The 18989-nt window shown below is 39.8% G+C and overlaps 1 protein-coding gene across 1 annotated transcript in view; it reads right to left on the bottom strand.

Annotated features, from left to right (window-relative positions):
* Positions 1-17615, bottom strand: part of CPVL (carboxypeptidase vitellogenic like) — a 113291-nt gene extending 95676 nt beyond the window's left edge. The window contains exons 1-2 of the mRNA XM_027102309.1: positions 17579-17615; positions 5018-5206 (exon numbers count right to left, since the gene is read on the bottom strand). Coding sequence (XP_026958110.1) covers positions 5018-5183 — 166 coding nt within the window. The 5' untranslated portion in view covers positions 5184-5206; positions 17579-17615. The remainder of the gene's footprint in view (positions 1-5017; positions 5207-17578) is intronic.
* Between the last annotated feature and the right edge of the window lie 1374 nt (positions 17616-18989).

Below are 18989 nucleotides of genomic sequence, written 5' to 3'. Positions count from 1 at the left end.
GATGATTCTCATTAGGCTGTGGGCCACCCCAAGAATAGCCTAGAAGACTTTGCCTTTTTGGGGCTCAGTCCAGTTCCCCCAGGAAAGATTGTTTATTCCAACCTCTTTACCTCTTCGCCATTCTCTTCCCAATGAGATCTATCCCTCCCCACCAAAAAAAAAAAGGCAAAGAACAAAGAAAGATTTTAAGAAAGATCACAGAAAGATCACCTCCAGGGCTGGGCAGCCTTTAAAACACTTCTTTTGGCCTTTTTTTTTTTTTTTATTGAGGTGTAATTGACATACAACATGACATTAGTTTCAGATATATATAACATGACTGAATATTTGTATATGTTGTGAAATGATCACCATAATAAATCTAGTTAACATCTCTCATCACACACAGCTACAAATTTTTTTCTTGTGATGAGGACTTTTAAGCTCTACTCTCTTAGCAACTTTCAAATAGCAAGACAGTATTATTAACTACAGTTACCATGCTGTGCATTACATCCCTGGAACTTATGTCTTTTGTAGCTGGTAGTTTGTACCTAAAACACTTTTGAAATATTTTTCACAAAACTATTAATCTTCTCAAAATCCAACAGAGATCCCCCGCAACAAGGAGGGCAGAGAACCAAAGGCTGAAGCATTGGGAATGAGTGAGATGTGAATCCCAGAGGGCTAAGTGAGCACTTGAGAAAAGAGAAAAATGAGAAAGGTCAAAGTAGAATGAGAAAAAGAGAAAACATATAACAGAAAGGAGCTGGAGGGAATGGACTGTGGGAGATGGGGTGATTGAATCTATCTATCTCTCTGAGACCAGCACAACACAAGGTCCGCTGGCCTGCTCTGAAAATGACTCAGATGCTTACCCAGTCCTTCCTTTCTGAGCATTGTAAAGCTGTTTCTCTGCTGCCTTGTACTGACTGGGGTTTACTTTCTACCTTCCCTCCTGGATCAGGGGCTGTTGGGAAGCAGGGAATTTGTCTTGTTTATCTTTGTACCCCCAGGGACACAGTATGCTGGTTTATACACTTAAGACATTCGATACACATTTTTTAATGAATAAATGTGAATGAATGAACTAAAACATGACACACTGGCAATGCACTAGGATTAGCTTACTTCTACAAAAACCTCCTAAGGCAGGCAGGCCTTATTAAGATCTCAAGAAATTTAGAAAGACTTTTCTCTGCCCCACAAAAAAGTGTTTCATCCTGTTTTAAATTTCCTTTAACTAAACCCCAGTAAAATAAAAGCTTTTTCAACTAAATTGATTTTTTGCATTTTCAAATGTCCCCGTTCATCCTTCTAGAATCTATTAATGGAATGTGGAAAATAAACTCCCAAGATGGAGGAGTTTCTTTCTTCCTGGAACCGTGACTCATAATACAAATGTTGAAAACAGTTGAAAAAAGGAAAAAGGTTTTCTTTGAAGCGACTTCACTTCCTACTTGTTATTTACTGTGCTTGTGATAGAAACGCTTTCAAAAAGATTAGAGTATGACCAAAGAAGGGCTTGAACCAGTTAATCAGGTACTTCATATTTGCAAAGACTTGCATCATCATCAGGATGGACAGGACACTACCAGGCCATAAGTAATAATAAATTAAGACCTAATAGCAAAATATTCTTTAAAGTTGGTGAAAAGGCAGTGTCTGGAAACATGCTAAAACTGGCCTCCTACATTCATTTTGTTTCAGAGAGTGAGGATTTATTCTAGCTGCAGAGAAAGCAAACATGCAATTACAGTTACATAAAACTAAGCCAGTTAGTTTATGTTGGAGATTTTTTAAAAAATTAAAATTTCCCTTGTCTTTTTGTCAATTACTGTTTATCTCAAAAATGTTCCATTACGATATTAAGACTCATGTTCCTAAGATTCTGACAGACTTGATAAACAAAAGGGATTCAGTGGAGTGAGCTGACCATCTGTCCAGAGCTTCCTGAACTTTCAGTAAAGCGGATGAATACAATTATCCTTAATTGTGTTGTCAGGACTGCAGTTGAATACCCAGATGTACCTGATTTTGGATTAGTCATTTAAAATTCTGTTCAAAGATTTTGACAGAACTTTAGAAAGTGACATTACACCAGATTTAATATTTTAAATGTTGTCACTCATCAGATGGTGATCTATCAGGCTTAGCACAAAAAAGGACAGAAGATAAAACTATCTCCCTCAGAATCTTTCTTTACTACTGCTGACACCCATGACCGTGAAATGCTTGTAGGCGAGAAATCCAGGAATGGGAGGGATGTGGACAATCTCTCAGGCAGATTTCTCTGTATTCTTTGCACTTGTTCTACCAGATGTACGATTCAGAGACACCATGGCCACGTTGCCTTAATGCTCTGTTTAAGCTGTCTTACTCAGTATGCACAGGCCCTTTCTTATTTGCCCAAATCTTACCCTACACCCTCAAGTCTGGTCACATAGTACAGCGGTTCATACCTCAGGCTCTGGAGTCAGCAGAAATAGGTTTTAATTCCAGATCTGCCACTTACTACCTTTAAATGGTCCTGGGCAAGACACCTAATTTCTCTGGGCTTTAGTTTTCTCATTCGTAAAATGGGAACAGTAAGTATTCATTTTTCATTAGAGTTGCTATAAGGATTAAAAGAGCTAATTTGTATAAAGCATAACGTCTGAAACATAGGTCTCAAATTTAAATTCTACAAATATTTATTGAGTGCCTATTACATACAGCCGCTGTGCCAGATACTCGGGATACAATTACTACTAAATGTTAGCTATTTATTGATATTATTCTTACTACTACTACTACTACTGCTACTACTTTCTATCTGGATTATGCCAACCAACAGGGATAGCTTCCTTCTAAAAATTTCCAGCACGCCTTCCTCAAATGTAATACTTTAGAACTTTAGTATGCATTGCCTGATTCCTTAATTGTTTCACGTGTGTGCATCTGGTCACTCCAAAAGAGGACAAGCTTCTTAAACAAAGGAAAATAAATTATAGCAGGCGAATTACAGAGCGCAAGTCAGAAAATTTGGGTTTAGACTCATCTCTACTATTACCTATGTCCCCTTGGGCAAGTCATGTAAAATATTTGAGTCTCAAATTCCTCATCTGTGAATTGGCAGGGTTTGGTTATGAGTATTTAACTCCTTTTCAGCTCCAAACGAAATGATTTGCTTTGATTTACTGTGAATAAACATAATCTAAGTCATCAGTATCCATGGAAGCCAAAAGGAAGGCATATGATCCAGTTTGGTGGATTTCGGTTAATGATATTTTGCCTCTTCAATTATGCCTAGTGATATCAGCCTATGCCATTGGGCTGCCATCTTTTCATGACTTTTCTACATCAAGCAAAAATGAGTCTTAAAAAAAAAAAGACTACACAGCCTCACTACATTATCACTGACTATATTATCAAAGTTTTTCATCTTTTCTTAGAAAAGAGATGGTGAAACATGGAGCCAATGTATATTTCAGACAAAGATATATGAGCAGGACTCCAATGCACCCTTAAGAGGAGAGAATAGGGCTTCCCTGGTGGCGCAGTGGTTGAGAGTCCGCCTGCCGATGCAGGGGACACGGGTTCGTGCCCCGGTCCGGGAAGATCCCACATGCCGCGGAGCGGCTGGGCCCGTGAGCCATGGCCGCTAAGCTTGCGCGTCCGGAGCCTGTGCTCCACAACGGGAGAGGCCACAACAGTGGGAGGCACGCGGCCCGCGTACCAAAAAAAAAAAAAAAAAAAAGGGGGAGAATATTTTGGTTTTAAATGAAACGGAAGACAAAAATGATGACAGCCTATTGACTATGAGAACTAAAGAAAAGTTGCTTTATTTTAAACTTCCATACAGAGTAAGTACATTTATTTTAGATCTTTAAAATGGTCATTTCCCTAAAATTTCCAGTTTCAGCTCCACATTCCCATGAAATCTACCAACTTATCAGCCTCACAAGCATTAACTCTGCCTTCCCACCTGTGACTAGGGATAAACTCCGAAGCAAAGACCAAGATCTCCATCCATGGATTCTCATCTCCTTCAAGAAAATGTTCCACAACAGACGTCCCACCCCAATCTACTTTCCCCTCTCTACTGGACTATTTCCATCATTACCTCCTACCCTCCGTAACTCTCTTCCTGACCCTTCCTGACTCCATAACTCCCTCCAGCCACCACCCCATTTCTCTGCTCCCTTTTACAAACAGCTCTGCCTATATACCGGTTTATAGTTCAGGAGTGTCCTGAGGTCCAGAAAGATTACATAATTGATCCTACACAGTGATTTACCTAAGCATGAAGAAGCATTAAGGGCAGAGGCACGTCATAATTTTTAGTCTCTGATGACATCAGAAGACACTTTTTTTGTATTAATAATAGAAAAACCCACAAACTCTAAATAAAAGCCATCAGCAAACACTAATATTTAGAGAGCAATTTACAGGTTATAAAGAGTTTTCACATGCATTTCCTCATATGATTCTTTTAACATCCCTGAGACTTGGGTGGGTTGTTTTTTCTCCATCTTATTAATGAGGAAACTGAGTCCTAGGATGTTAAGTCAACTTACCAGGCAAAGGGGCCCAGCACAGTGGCTGTGAGCTTAGGCTTTGGAATGAAGCTATCGGGGTGTGAATCCTGCATCTACCAGCTGGTGTCTGTATGACTCTGGCAAGTAACTTCATCTCCTTCTGCTTTAGTTTTCTTGTGTGTAAAACAGATGCACTTCCTGGCTTGCTGCGATGCTAAAATGATTTTTATATCAAATGCATGGAAGCAGTAACTGACATGTAGTAACCAATTGTAGACAGGCCCTATATTAGTTTTATAAATAGATATGCAGGGACTCAACCACTGGTTAATCTGACCCTGATGAACTTTCATTTTAGCTCTAAACTCTGATACTATATGACACCAAATCATTAATATTTGAAATAAAACAATTGAGTAAAATACTAGAATGTATTTTGGATCCTGTGAGACAACTGCTAAAAAAAAAAACCAACTGTTGAAACTATACCAGAAGGTAAGTTTCTGATTTAAACTTACCTTCTGCAAACTTCCCAGCTTCAATATAAGGAGTTAGAAATAATGGCTGTCCTGGATCTCCTTTACGTGGTGTGGAAACATGGGCGTTTCTGTATAAGGAGCAAAACAGCCCATCACCACCAGGGCTGAGCACCAACAGGGCCAGCAAAGCAAGCGCCTTCCACATGGCACCAACCGTTCTGTCTAGACCTAGGATGGAAACAATAACATTCCACAAATAAATACAGAGTAAAAATTTACCAATCCCCTTTACACGCAAGACATTCATTTAGTTACTCGAAGAAAAATACATATAAAGCTCTTTGCTAAGTACCTTAGATACAATCTAAAAAAGAAAGACCCAATCCTTGCTCACCCTGAAATTAACAGCCTAATGGAAGGCTATTCAAGGGATTTACAATGCAACTAAAGAAACGGTTTATATTTCTAAAACTGTGGTCTGGAAAGTAAATTTGATGAAGGATTACATGAAGCATCAAGACAACAGGGACTCTGTAAATAGATCATGAAATGAGTGGGAGAGACAGTCATCTGCTACAGGCAGAGGACTGAGAACACATTTTAGGCCAAGAGAACCTAGGAAGGCCTTACCAAGGTCGGAGGTGAATAAAAGGTGGGTGGAACTCAGCTAGGCAGAAGAAATGGGGAAGCATCATTGGTGGGAGGCACAGCTTGAGAAAAGGTGAGACCTGAGCTGTCCCTGGGCATTTTGCATGTGATTTCTGGTCACGTTTCTATCTCTTACAAATCACTAAACTTTGCATCCAAGAACAAAAAAGAAAGAGACAGGGAGGGTCCTACAACAATTTTCAGGCCCCTGCCCCTATAGCTAGCTGACAAATGAACTCAAGAGTTAGACTTCACACTTTATTAACACAAAGTTTTCCAAGGATCTTCCACTCTGATGTTTGCTTAGAGTATTCATCTGAGCTGATAATAATAATGGCGTAAAATTTTACGGTGATTTCTCTAAACTTGTAAATACATAAATTGTATTTACAATGGGCTTTCCCATGTATTTTTAGCTGATGTGAACATCCTAATAAATCAAGCAGGAAAGCAAGGATTATTATCATCAATCTTAGACAAAGAAAACTTGACTCAAAGGAGTGCCTTATCCATGGACATCAAAGTAGAGAAATAGGAACTAGTATGCAATCAGGGCCGGGACCCGGGTAAGGTGAGTCTGGTGCAGATGCAGGGTGGAACTCGTCTTTTTTTAAATTTTGAGACTTTGTCTATCGTGGGGTTTTTTGGTACTATTTTTGATTTTTTCAAGTATTGCATTAAATACTATTTATCTTGATTACTGAGTTTTTTGGCACTCTTAAATTTTATATCCAAGGCAGGCACCTCACTTGCTTCCCCTTAATCCTGACTCCGCTAAGTATTATAATGCCTACATCAGTGCTATTACATTACTCTGCACTGCTGCTAGTTAAATGCTCACTCAGATTTCTGGATGCAAAAAGAAATATACAATTTCTGCAAATATAATGTCCGCTTTTGACTGTTTAGTGCTTTAAAATACAAAGCCACTAAAATACCTTAAAAACTCAAAATGTGTAGAAATCTATTAATCACATGCTTATCACAACCCAACTTGGCATAATAGGAAAATATTGCTTGTAGAAAATTTTAAAAGCTTTTCAGCCACATTTCCCCAATAAAATAAAAGTTTATAATTTGATTGAATACATAATCCTTGTCAAGTCTTTCATGGTTAACTTAATAGAACCCCCCAGACTTAATGTAAACAAGCCCAACCAAATAGAGTATGTAGCTAAAAAATGCTTTTCTCTATTATTTACTATAATAAGGAACAAAATGAATTTAGAAACTAAATTTAGGTTCCCAAGAAGCCCAAGGGTAATTTAATGATCACTATGGCACTGATAATACATTTTTTTAAATTATGAGAACTTGTTACGCTAACGTTTTACTAACAGCTACTTTCAAGGAATGCTTGAATCAACAATCTTACTAACAGGTTCGCAGGGAAAAAAAAAATCTGTGGTATTAGAAACATATTGGAAGAAGCTCTTCCATTAAGAGGTTTTTTCCCGTGGGCAGAAACAAGAAACTAATCATACCACCTAATTTCTCAATCTTTCTGCTGCAAACATCCAGCCCCCATTAATGGAAGTCATTAATATTAAAATAACCAGGGTAGTTACAGCACTTCTTCTGTAAGCAGATGTTGACTCAAAGATGTTAAACACAGAAAGGTAAAACCAGTCTCGTTTTAACTGACATAAATCTAACACATAAAAGTAAGAGTTGGGTCAATTTAGGAGCTCCCATTGACATTTAATCAAATAACTATTAGAGTCATGGTTTCCCATGTAGGTGAATTAAAGCAACAACATACTTCATTTCACTGTTTCATTTAATGGTCAGAATTCCTGAACTGTGCTTAGCTGTCATCTCTCCTAATGAAAACGAAAGCCATATCATGAACGGAGAAGTGTTTCTTTTTTTTTAAACATCTTTTACAAATGTTTTTGCCTATCCTAAATTAGCCAGAATCTTTTTATTTATTGAATATTTATTGAGTACTTTCTAAACTAATAAACCCTGTACTGGAAGTTATTGCCCACAGAGAGTGAAAAAAAAAATTATTAACCCTATACTGTATCACGTGTCTACTTGAAGTGATATGAAAACATGCGTGCTATTTCCAGTTCAAATACATCCTACTGAAGGATTCAGGCAAACTGTTCCTCTTAATAAATGTTCAGAAACCTAATAAAATCTAGGCAGATACAAAACAATATTGGCAGACTCAAATAAGCTAAAGGTCAAAACCATGTGATTCACTAAAACTGTCTTACTAAGCCTTAAATATTACAATTGGAAATCATGTGTCTAATGTAAATTTTTTTTGATATAAACAAAGCTATTTATCACAGTGTTATTTAGAATAATAAAAACTGTCAACAATGTAAACAATTTAAGGTAAGTAAGTTACTGTACATCAAAAAGATGGAATTATATACAGCAATTAATATGACTACTGAAGAATGTTTTGGAAAATATACTAAAATATTAGGTAAAGAAAAGCAGACTACTAAAATAGATGTATGGTATTTTCTCCTTATTTAATACACTTAAGAATTTCTAAATTTTCTACAATAATTAACCTTATAATTAGAAGAAAATTATTTTCGGTTTTGCTTTTTTATCACACAGTGAAGCAACTGGTAGGCATGGCTTGTTCCTTATTCCTTATTACTACCTGGTTATGACCTCTCGCGTTTCCTAGGAGTAAGAGTTCTGTCTGTTCTTTTAGAATAAGTTCTGCTCTAACATTCTGTGAAGATGTGTCCTGATCTCCTAAAACCATAGAACCTCAGAGACTCAAAGTAAAGTCTGTCTTTGGTGAATTAGAAGGCTCTACACTAATGTGAGATGTTGTTCTAATAATAATTACTCTTATTATATTTATATTTAGTTCTGCCTGGAGTGGAGTCCATAACGAATGTGCATATAATTGGTACTAAGCAAATATGTGTTGAATTGGTGGGTCTAAATAGTGAATCATGGTATGTTAGACATATGGGCGATAGTACATGCTCGTATGGTTCAATTCCTTCATCTCACAGACTAGACAACTGAACAACTAGAGAAGTAAGCAAGTAACTTATAAGTAAGATTACACCACTGGTGAGCAGTAGGACCAAGACTCAAAGCCAGGACTCACTTATGGCTCTAAATCTAATCTGCTTTCCACTCTCCCATCTTTGGTTATGATTATATATATTCAAATATTTTGACTCTTATTGTCTCAGTAGATAGTAACAGTCTGTTATAGTCCTAAACCCCTTTCATTAGATCATTAGAGCATGCAATAAAAAAATAAACAAATGAATATACAGAAACATTAATAAGTAAGTCTTTCTAGAGAAATTTGGGTTTTAGAAATGATTTGTACTAATTCAGGTTCTAACACGATTCATTCACTGAACCTTGGGCAGGACACTGACTTTTCTGGGTCCCGGTCAATGTGTTAAAACCAATGGTTAGATTTCCAGGAACTGTGAGAGCCAGCTGTTCAACACAGCCATTGTTTAAAATTAAACTATAAAAGCTTACCATTAAATAAGTTATATTAAAAACATAAGTAATAAATATTCAAAACTCATCACTTCTTAACTATTTTACTACATTTTACCATCATCTATGCTCTGGAGTTATATTTCTCATATTTGTCTAATGGACAGATTATATAATGGTTTGCTACTGTGCATTCCTTTCCAACTTGCTGTTCAGTAACATCTCGTAGCTTGAAATCAGCCACAGTGGGAGTATTTACGCCACAGAAATCAGAGACACCACAAGTCAGGGCTTCCCCTGCCCACCCTACCCCAGGGAACTAGATGTTCAACATTTACCTGCTCATGTGAGTCTCACGTTCCTTATTTGAAAAATGAGCTGGAAACTACGTTCCATCAACTCACACCCCAATCTAATGGAAATGATCAGAAGAGACAAAAGGGGAAAATCTGGCAAGTTGTCATCCGTGTGTAGAAGCAACCAGTAACACGCCCAGATAGGCAAGGCTTAGAGAAAAGAAACCTGAAAAAGCCACTGGAAAGTGTGTGTTCTACCACGGAAAAAAAAGAATCAGAAACAAAAACTCCAGAATGAGGACAAAGAAACAAACAGCAAACGTGTCAAGCAGCCCTATGTTTTCCTCTTCTCTCCTTCCCATGTCTCCATTTTACATTATAGATTATTCCAAACAAAGGATAAACATCGTTCATGTAATAAATGTCATAGCTGCAATTAAAACAATTATTTGGAGTTCCCTCACATATTTAACTGGCTTTAATAGCTCCCAACATATGAAAAACATTCCCCTGGACAAACAAACAAAAAACAGGCCAACTAGTAACAGACGTTTCCATGAAATCTGTAATTAAAGAAAGGGAAAAGAAAGTGATCCCTCTATTCAAATAAGACTCAGTCACCTCACAAGATTATTCAGGTATATCCAAAGCATTTGAATCCTGTAATGAAGGGCTATTGTGCAACCCTGAATTAAATACCAACCCAAATCCCAAGTCTAGCTATTTTTGTTAAAGGATTTCCATGCAAACAAATGGTAAAAGAAAACCTTTATTTCAAAGGATCCAGTATTCATTTTCCTTTGGACATCATTTTCATTTCTAAAATTGATATTTGAAGCACTCTTTTCCCAGAAAGGACTAGTACATGACACAAGGTGATGGGCAACCTTTTGCTGAAGCATCACTGAGACTTACATGCCTATCTCCTTTCCACAGGCCACCCCTCCGGCATCAGACAGTGGTGTCTAATCTTGCTAGTTGAATTAGTCATCCCTATCTCTGCCACCATATCCTTGGGCTCACAGGAAAGGGAAACAAACTCGAGTTACGTGGCAGGTAGAGAATAAAAAGAATCAGGAAGAGGAGGAAATAATACTATCTGACACTATAGTAGGGAGCTTACCTTGAAATCTCACTCCAACCAGAAGGAAAATTGGCATGGGGGTAGGAAGTACAAAGTAGACATGTCCCAAAATGTTAATACCAGCTTTGAAACAGAAAGACCATCCCCATGATCCAGGACATCCTCATGAGAACGATACCAGTAAAAGCTACCAATTATTCAATGCACTCCAGGTACATGAACTGTGCTAACTGCTTTCTATTTTTATTTCTAATCTTTACCAGGTAGGTACTATTATCACCCCATTTTACAGATGAGAAATTGATCCTCAGAGAATTTAAGTTACTTGCCCAGGGTCACACAGCTAGAAAGCAGTAGAGCAACGAATTGAGGCCAGTACCAATCAATTTTCAAAGACCATTCTATAGTCCCATACCAGCATCTCCCAAAATGTGCTATGTGTGCCAGGGGCTTATCTCCCTATTCAGGTAAGTATGGAAATACAATACACAAAAATAAAATTTTTGCCAGAAGGTAAATGAGGATGAGAGAAGATTCTTCCCCCATGTTTCAGAGGGAACATGGTCCCACCAACACATTGATTTTGGACTTCCAGCCTGCAGAAATCTGAGACAATAAATTTGTGATGTTTTAAGCCACCCGGTTTGCGGTACTTTGCTATAGCAGCCCTAGAAAACTAATACACAGATAGTTGGGAAGACTGTGGAAGGAGTCAAGGTGGAGGGGATTACAAAGAGTGGAACTTAAACAGTTCTACTTTAAGTTATTATTAAGCATCCAAGCGAAAATTCTGAGAGGTCAACAGTAAAACGGGAAAGGGAAGCTAAATTGAGTTTGCATTTAAGACATGTCTGGCATTCTGGTAAGCCAGGATTTCCCACAGAATCCTTTATGGAATACTAGTTCAGCAATATATAATTAGATTTTATAAGAACAAAACGTTGGGAAAATCTGGGCTAAACAAACTTAAACGGGTTTCTTGGTTACAGAATGAACATTTCCGAGCCTTTCACTTGCTACTGGATAGCATGTGTTTATTTGACTGTGTCACTATCCTTAGGCCCTAAGTTCCGAGATTTATATAAGACATACTCAGATGAGGAAACTAAATCCTAGGTTGACTAGTTTCTCAAGCACTAGGTTTAATTTTCTCAAGCCCCCGACTCAACCACTAGATAGTAAAGCTCGAATTTGAAGCCAGATCTAGATGATTCCAAAGTCCATGTATTTTTCATATATCGTTATATAAATGACATAATACAACAAAATCTGCCTCCATGCAAATTTTGACAAAAGCAGAATTCTGGGTAAACTGGATTACCTTGGCATGCTATTTGCAAAATTTATAGGTGCTGAAATTGCAAGTGATTTAAGGGCACGTTTATTTGCAAAGAAGTGAGACTCACATGACCAGAGATTGCTTCAAAATGAATATCTAGCTTCCTTCTGTTTTGAAAATAATTTGAGGGGATGGATGAAGCCCTCAATCCTCATGGCAAAAGAAATGTCTTCCACTGAGAAATTCCTTATTTTTGGTGAAGTAAATGTAGCCCTATTCTTTTTAAAACGATCCTCCTTTTTGCTATCTACTATGACTAAATTTTCCATACAAAAAATCAGGATACACAGTGTGGCAAATACAAGGATAAGACTGGGTATAATGGATAAGAATATTTTATATGAGGATGATCCTGGGAAATCACTCCATGTTGTCACCTTACCCAGGTGACAGGTAACTCCTTGATTCCAAAAGAGATAATGTTGTCATTGGGAGTAATCTCCATGCAACACTCCCTTAGATTATTCCAGTACTTGCCACATCTCTTCTCTACACATAGTCTCATTGCATCTTCACCACCACTCTTGAAAGGAGTTAATGCAGCTCTTCAACAGAGGCCCAGGTGGATGGAGCAACGTCCCAAGTAATGACACTCTAGTCAGTAGCAGAGCTGGGACAGATTCCAAGTTCACTGGACCAGTTATTCATTTGATAAACAAATAATATTTTAGCTCCTACTATGTGCTAGACTCCAATGCAGGCACAGAAAATAAGAGAGACAAAGTGTCTGCCTTCATGAAGCTTCCCATACAATGGAGACAAGAGAGAGGAAACCTATTAAGAACATCAAAGCAGGGTGAACGGTTACAGAGGGATGGGGTCAAGAAGCGATATTATTTTATTTTATTTATTTATTTTATTTTTTGCAGTACGTGGGCCTCTCACTGTTGTGGCCTCTCCCGTTGCGGAGCACAGGCTCCGGCCACACAGCTTCAGCGGCCATGGCTCACGGGCCTAGCCACTCTGTGGCATGCAGGATCTTCCCGGACCAGGGCACGAACCCGTGTCCCCTGCATTGGCAGGCGGATTCTCAACCACTGCGCCACCAGGGAAGCCCAGGAGTGATATTATTTTAGATTGGGTGGTCAGGGAAGGCCCCTGTGAGGTGGTGACAGGTGAGAGGATCTGAAGGTATTAAAGAATTTCAAGTGACTATCTAGGGAGAAGAGAGTTCTGGGCTCGGGTAAGGAAAAAGAGGAACATAATATGTAAACAAGTGGGACAATGGGAAAAGCAGAAGATTGATGGAGTGAAACAAGCAAGTAAACAAATATAGAAGAGAGCTTTTCTCCAGCTCACTTTAAAAAGAAATCAGCAGAGGACTGAAGGTGTGATCTTCAGGAGAATTAATGAAGTGATTGTTAAACTCAGCCTTAGGGGGTGGCATTTCTGAGAGGGTGTGACTCTTCCTGCAGAGTTAAAGAAGTTGAGTGACACAGACATAGAGAACAAACTTGTGGTTGCTAAGGGGGGTTGGGAGAGGGATGGATTGGGGGATTAGCAAATGCAAACTATTATATATAGAATGGATAAACAACAAGGTCCAACTGTATAGCACAGGGAACTACATTCAACATCCTGTGATAAGCCATAATGGAAAATATGAAAAAGAATACATATATATATGCATAACTGAATCACTTTGCTGTGCAGCAGAAATTAACACAACATTGTAAACCAACTATATTTCAATAAAATAAATTTAAAAAAGAGAAGTTGAATGAAAATAAAATAGGGCAAGAGGGTAGATACCCCACCAATAATAACCAACTGAGCAATTTTGGTTTGAGCTTTCCTTGGAATTACCTACCAAACCAGAGGGATGAAATGAAGGAACCCACATGTGCAAACACCAGATATAATACCTGGCACACAGTCAGCAAGTATTTGGGAAGGTAATACAGTCCAATGGGAGGAGCAGAAAGAATTTAGACACAGCTTCAAATGTGGCTCTGTCACTTAAAAACTCTGTACCACTAGACAAAGTACTGGTATACTGAGTGGACCCACACTACCACTCATTGTTATGGTGACAATGATATCGTACATAAATAAACTCATACCGGGTATAGCAGAGAGATGAAAGACAGTCCCTGCCCTCACCTTCTGAGACCTTAGAACAGTCCCTGACCACAGAAGAGATGCTAATTAAATCTAATTTCCTTTGCCTTGTCAGTGAATTATTATAATAAGATGGGTTTACAGACCTGAATATTTATTCAACACATAGAGCATATATGAAAATATTAATATAAAAAGGGAGAGAGGAGTTTTAGTTGCTAAATATTTGGATAAAGGCTTGGTGACCATGCATTCAGAATGTGTCCCACCTGAGGTTTCATTCGGAAAATATGGCCACCATCACAATAGGTTGTTATGGTTCCCAGATTAAGTAGGCACTGCCTTCTGAAAAGATAGACAAATTCATTAAATTACCTGGCTTCCTGATATTTGGTTGACATGGATAAAGCTCTGTGTACTCTTAAAGTCCAAGATAAAAAATATTTCAGTTTCCCTCTTTCCTGCCCTCTGCCACCTTATTCTCCATCCTCTTTTCACACCCTCCCCCTGTGCCTCCTACAGTGGGAGTAGGAAAGACTCCACTCCATTCATATGGGTACATTTTTTAGTTTGTTATAAGTTATCAAGGAGAACTGTGGCTTCAATAACGCCGTAGATAGAACCATCATTAATATACAAACTGACAATTAACACTTTTTTTTTTTCTGTTTCAAGAACTCTATATATTCAGATTTTCCTCAAGGTCCTGCCCTTTTTCTCTCCTTCTGTACATTCTCATTCAACCATCCCTTGATCACTAACTGCTAGTCCAGAATTTTGTTCCTGACCTTGCTGTTGGGCTCCCCACACTCAGAAGGCTCCTTTGCATGGGTACCCAGTTGGTTCCTCAAACCCATCGAGTCTTATAACAAAACATCAACATCCCCCCTGAACTTCCCCCTCCTCTAACTTCCTGATTCCTAATGACACCCAAGGCTCATGTTAAGTCATTCACAAAATCCCACCTCTCTTCTTTTTTTTTTCCCTTTTGGTTCATAAGTCAACCCTCACTTGCCCTGGGGACATTTGCAAAGCCTCCTAACTTGTCTCTCAGACCTCAGGTCCTCTCCACACCCATTCAGCCTAACACTGATGCCGAAGTGAGCTCTCTAAAGCGCAAGACACTCCCCTCCTCAAATGCCTTCAGTGGTTCCCAACTGCAACCAGAATAAAGTATAAACTTCCTGCCATGTAATTCAATGTCTTCCACAATGTGACTCTGGCATAACTTTCCAGAGCAAAGTGATACGACCCCTTCATAAACGCTATGTTCCAGCCAAATCAAACCCTTTTGTGTTCCCCAACTTTACTCTGCCTTCTATGTCTTTACCTCCAGGCAAATAGTAGGCACTAAATCAATATCAGTTGAATGATAATAGAATTTAGGTGGGAGTATACAGTACACTGTAAAATTCTTTCAACTCTTCTGAATGTTTGAAAATTTTCAAAATCAAACATCAGTAAAAATATTAGTCCATTTAGGATGAAAGAATGAATCTCTTGGGAGGTGGGTTATCCTCCCCAGATACAGGTACAAGAAGATATGTCAAGGGGTCTTTCTGAAAGATGAGTAACAGAATATGGAGTCGCAAAAGGGAAAGGAGGAAGAGCTAGCCCCTAGATGTCTAAATAAATATTTTGGCCAGTAAGCAACCTTAGCAATTTAAAGACAGCCACTAACTAGAATCAGAACACAAAGAGAAGGTTAAGAGGTAAGACCTAAGGATACTGGAAAGATGTGATGCTAAGAATTTGCTTTTTCAGGCTAATGGATCTAAGGACATCAAGACTTATTACCACCACCCTGATCTTGCTCCCCAGATTCTAAGGTTAAAGCAGTAAAAGAAAAGCATGTGGTTTCATGTCCAAGGCAGTACCTGCAATATCTTCTTTGGTTCAGTTATACTCAGGAGCATAGGTTTTATGAAGAAAGCACCTGATCACTGTCCTGTGAACTGAGTCTTGCTTAAAGCTTTGAACTTGCAACTATATAGCATGAAAGTTCAAACTCCATCACTTGTTTTGACCAAGTACAGTTCTCAGCCCTCTGTCCAGGTTACCCCTCTCCCGAATGAATATAGATATTAATGATTTGTTCTTCTAGAACAAATTCTAGAGGAACCTTTCTAATTATGGGAAACTTGTCCTTCTTAAGTTCTTCTTCTAAACCGCCGGGAATGTTAAACAAAAATAATCATGTTTGCTCTTTAAAATGAACTATACTTCCTATTAAGAATGGGTCATTACCTATTTACCTTGGGTATTTGGGAAAAGATAAAGGGGTATCTGGTGTTAGCTGGGGCAGTAACTAAGCTCTTCCTCTCTTACTGTCTTAGTTTCATGCACACCAGGGTAATATTCAACACAATTTTTCTTCTAACAAATCATACACTTTCCAAAACAAAAACAGTCATTAACAAAATACTGTTATGCTGTTTGCATTTTTTTTCTCCCCCCAAGGGCAGCGAACTGATAAGCCCAGTGGACTTCCTAAACACTCTTCTAAGTCATTTGAACTGCCTGTCAGTCAAAGCCCACTTATTTCTCAGGCTATAAAATCAGTCTAATAGAACCCCACTGTAAATTGGTTTATAAGCTGGATTCGTATGTAGTGTTGGGCCAATGACATCCCTCCAAAAGAACCGACTCCTATAAAAGAAGAATAAAACAGCTTCTTGCTAAGAACACTTGCATCACATTATAAAGGGTTTCCACTGGACTTAGATTAGCCTGCAGTACAATTCTAGAAAGCCCAATCAGCTAAGGGGTTTTGACAACTTTTCAGACTTTCATATGCCAGCAAAGCCAGTGCAATCTACTTTTCCAAAAGCATTCCAATTCCTATTTTGAACAGCTTTCTTGAAAGTTATTTTTCAAGTTACTAAAATGTTCCTTGGATTTTTTTTTTCTCCTTACATCTCTGTTCTTCCTCATCCCTCACCAAAAAAAGTAAAAAGCAGTTGTACAAGTATCTTTCAAATGCGGAGACTGAAGCTTAGTAAGCTTAAATAATTTGTTCAAGGTCACCAACTCGCCAAAGGCAGAGCTAGGATTCAAATCCATACATATGCCAAAGCAGCTTTTTTTTCAGGACACCAAGCTGACGTGAAAGACACTGGATGTTTCCATTTACACACATCTCTACGTGTCCCTCTGGCTCCTATGAATTCCCCTGCAAGGACCTAATCCACTTGGCAGAAAGTTGCTTCCACCTGTGCCATGCCCCTGGTTTTCTTCTAATCCTACATTCCGGGAAAAACAGCCTTTTCGTGTGCCTTCCTTCACTCAAGCCAAGTCTCCTTTTGTGGGACACGCACTAATTAAAGGCATTTTCCGCTTTCCTCCACAGAACCCACGAAATAAAACATCCCAAAGGGACTCGGTGAAGGAGAAGGAGGTCGTGTCCGACGCCCACCCCTCGCACTGAGAGTGATGGCGGACCACACAGCTTCGCGCTTCCCTGGAGGGGCGCCTGGCCTGGAAGAAGCCCGGAGGCGACCTCCTCAGATTGTGCCAGAAGCCTTCGGGAGTACGTTCCGGGCTGGGCGCACACAGAACAGAATACCAGGACTCCGATTTGGAAACTACTAGCCGGCCCAAACCACCTGACCCCAATCTCACCTCACCGGGCTTGCTTCCTCTACGGTGCTGAAGGCTTCTGAGACCGCCCTCCTTACGCTCCGTGCGTCCGGGGCCCAGAAATCCCCGCGGAGCCACGCACTTACGCAGGGCACACGGCGCTCCTCCCTGCCTCGCGGTGCGCGGGGACCGAGTCCGGAAAGAGTGAGGCGGTCTCCCTTCGTCGCCCCTCGCAGTCACGCGTACCCTGCAGACCGCGAGTTTTTGAGTGCTTCTCTCAGGAGGAGGAGACCCACGTGACCTACACCTACGGAGCCAAAGGTAAGTCCCCACGTATTTCTCCCCGCGACCTGGCCGCGCCCGGTCAGCGCTTTCCGTCGTGGAAAAAGCCAGCAGTCGCAGAGTGAAATCTTAAAAATGAACAGAGAAAGACTGACCACGGTGCAGCTGCATTTGGTTTGTTTGTTCCTTTGTGTTCCTTTTGACTTTCTCGCCTGCTTTTTTTTTTTTTTTTTTTTTGCGGTACGCGGGCCTCTCACTGCTGTGGCCTCTCCTGTTGCGGAGCACAGGCTTCGGACGCGCAGACTCAGCGGCCATGGCTCACAGGCCCAGGCGCTCCGCGGCATGCGGGATCTTCCCGGACCGGGGCAAGAACCTGCGTCCCCTGCATCGGCAGGCGGACTCTCAACCACTGCGCCACCAGGGAAGCCCTCGCCTGCTTTTTTGAAGCTGCTATCTTAGAATTTCCACCGTATTTTGAAATAATGTCCCCACGCCCGTGCTTGCAAGCCTGGTGTTTGCACCTGGAAGCAGAGTGGGGTTTTACTCCCCCCGTTTAAAAGGCCCACATGCATTCCTGGATAGTTATTACACATGGTAATGGCGCTAACACTGGGGACACACTGAGAGCCAGTACTGTGTCCAGTGCATTATCTGCCTTACTGTATCGGGATGTTAGAGCAACCCGATGTGTTCTGTGCTATAACTATCCTCACTTTGCAGGCGGGAAACTGGAACTTAGAGAGATTAAGGAGCCCATTCAGGGTCATCCCATATAAGTGACCTACCTGAGTAGGTAGTATTAACCACCACCAGGTGCTGGCCACTAAGCCAGACACTGGAGGAAGACAGAGACTTGTTTAAAAAAAAAGAAACAACAGACCCAAAATGGGGTCTCTTGTGCTAAGCCCCTGTCACCAAACCAAGACCTAATACCTAACCTGATTGCAATTCCAGCCTTCCCTATTAACATAATCTTAACCAGTCAGTCTGAAATTTCCTGGTCAGCACCAGTGAGGTAATTCACCTGATGGACCCTTTGTCCTCCAAAAGAAGGCGAAGTTGCCTGAAATAGCCTAAAATAATTCATTTTTTTTCATTTATGACTTCCTATCCCACCCCCACCCCCACCTTTAAAAACTTTTCCTTTTCTGCAGCTTTTTGGGACTCCTTTCTATTTGCTAGATGAGATTCAGATGGGATTCTACCCAGTTCATGACTTAACAAAGCCAATTAGATCTTCAAATTTACTTGACTGAATTTTGTTTTTTAAGACTA

Source organism: Aethalodelphis obliquidens, unplaced genomic scaffold, assembly GCF_003676395.1.
Source record: "Aethalodelphis obliquidens isolate GAN/ISIS:26980383/991018 unplaced genomic scaffold, ASM367639v1 scaffold5, whole genome shotgun sequence".
NCBI lineage: Eukaryota > Metazoa > Chordata > Mammalia > Artiodactyla > Delphinidae > Aethalodelphis > Aethalodelphis obliquidens.
The sequence above is the reverse complement of the archived record's forward strand: the minus strand, read 5'-3'. Positions and strand labels throughout refer to the sequence as shown.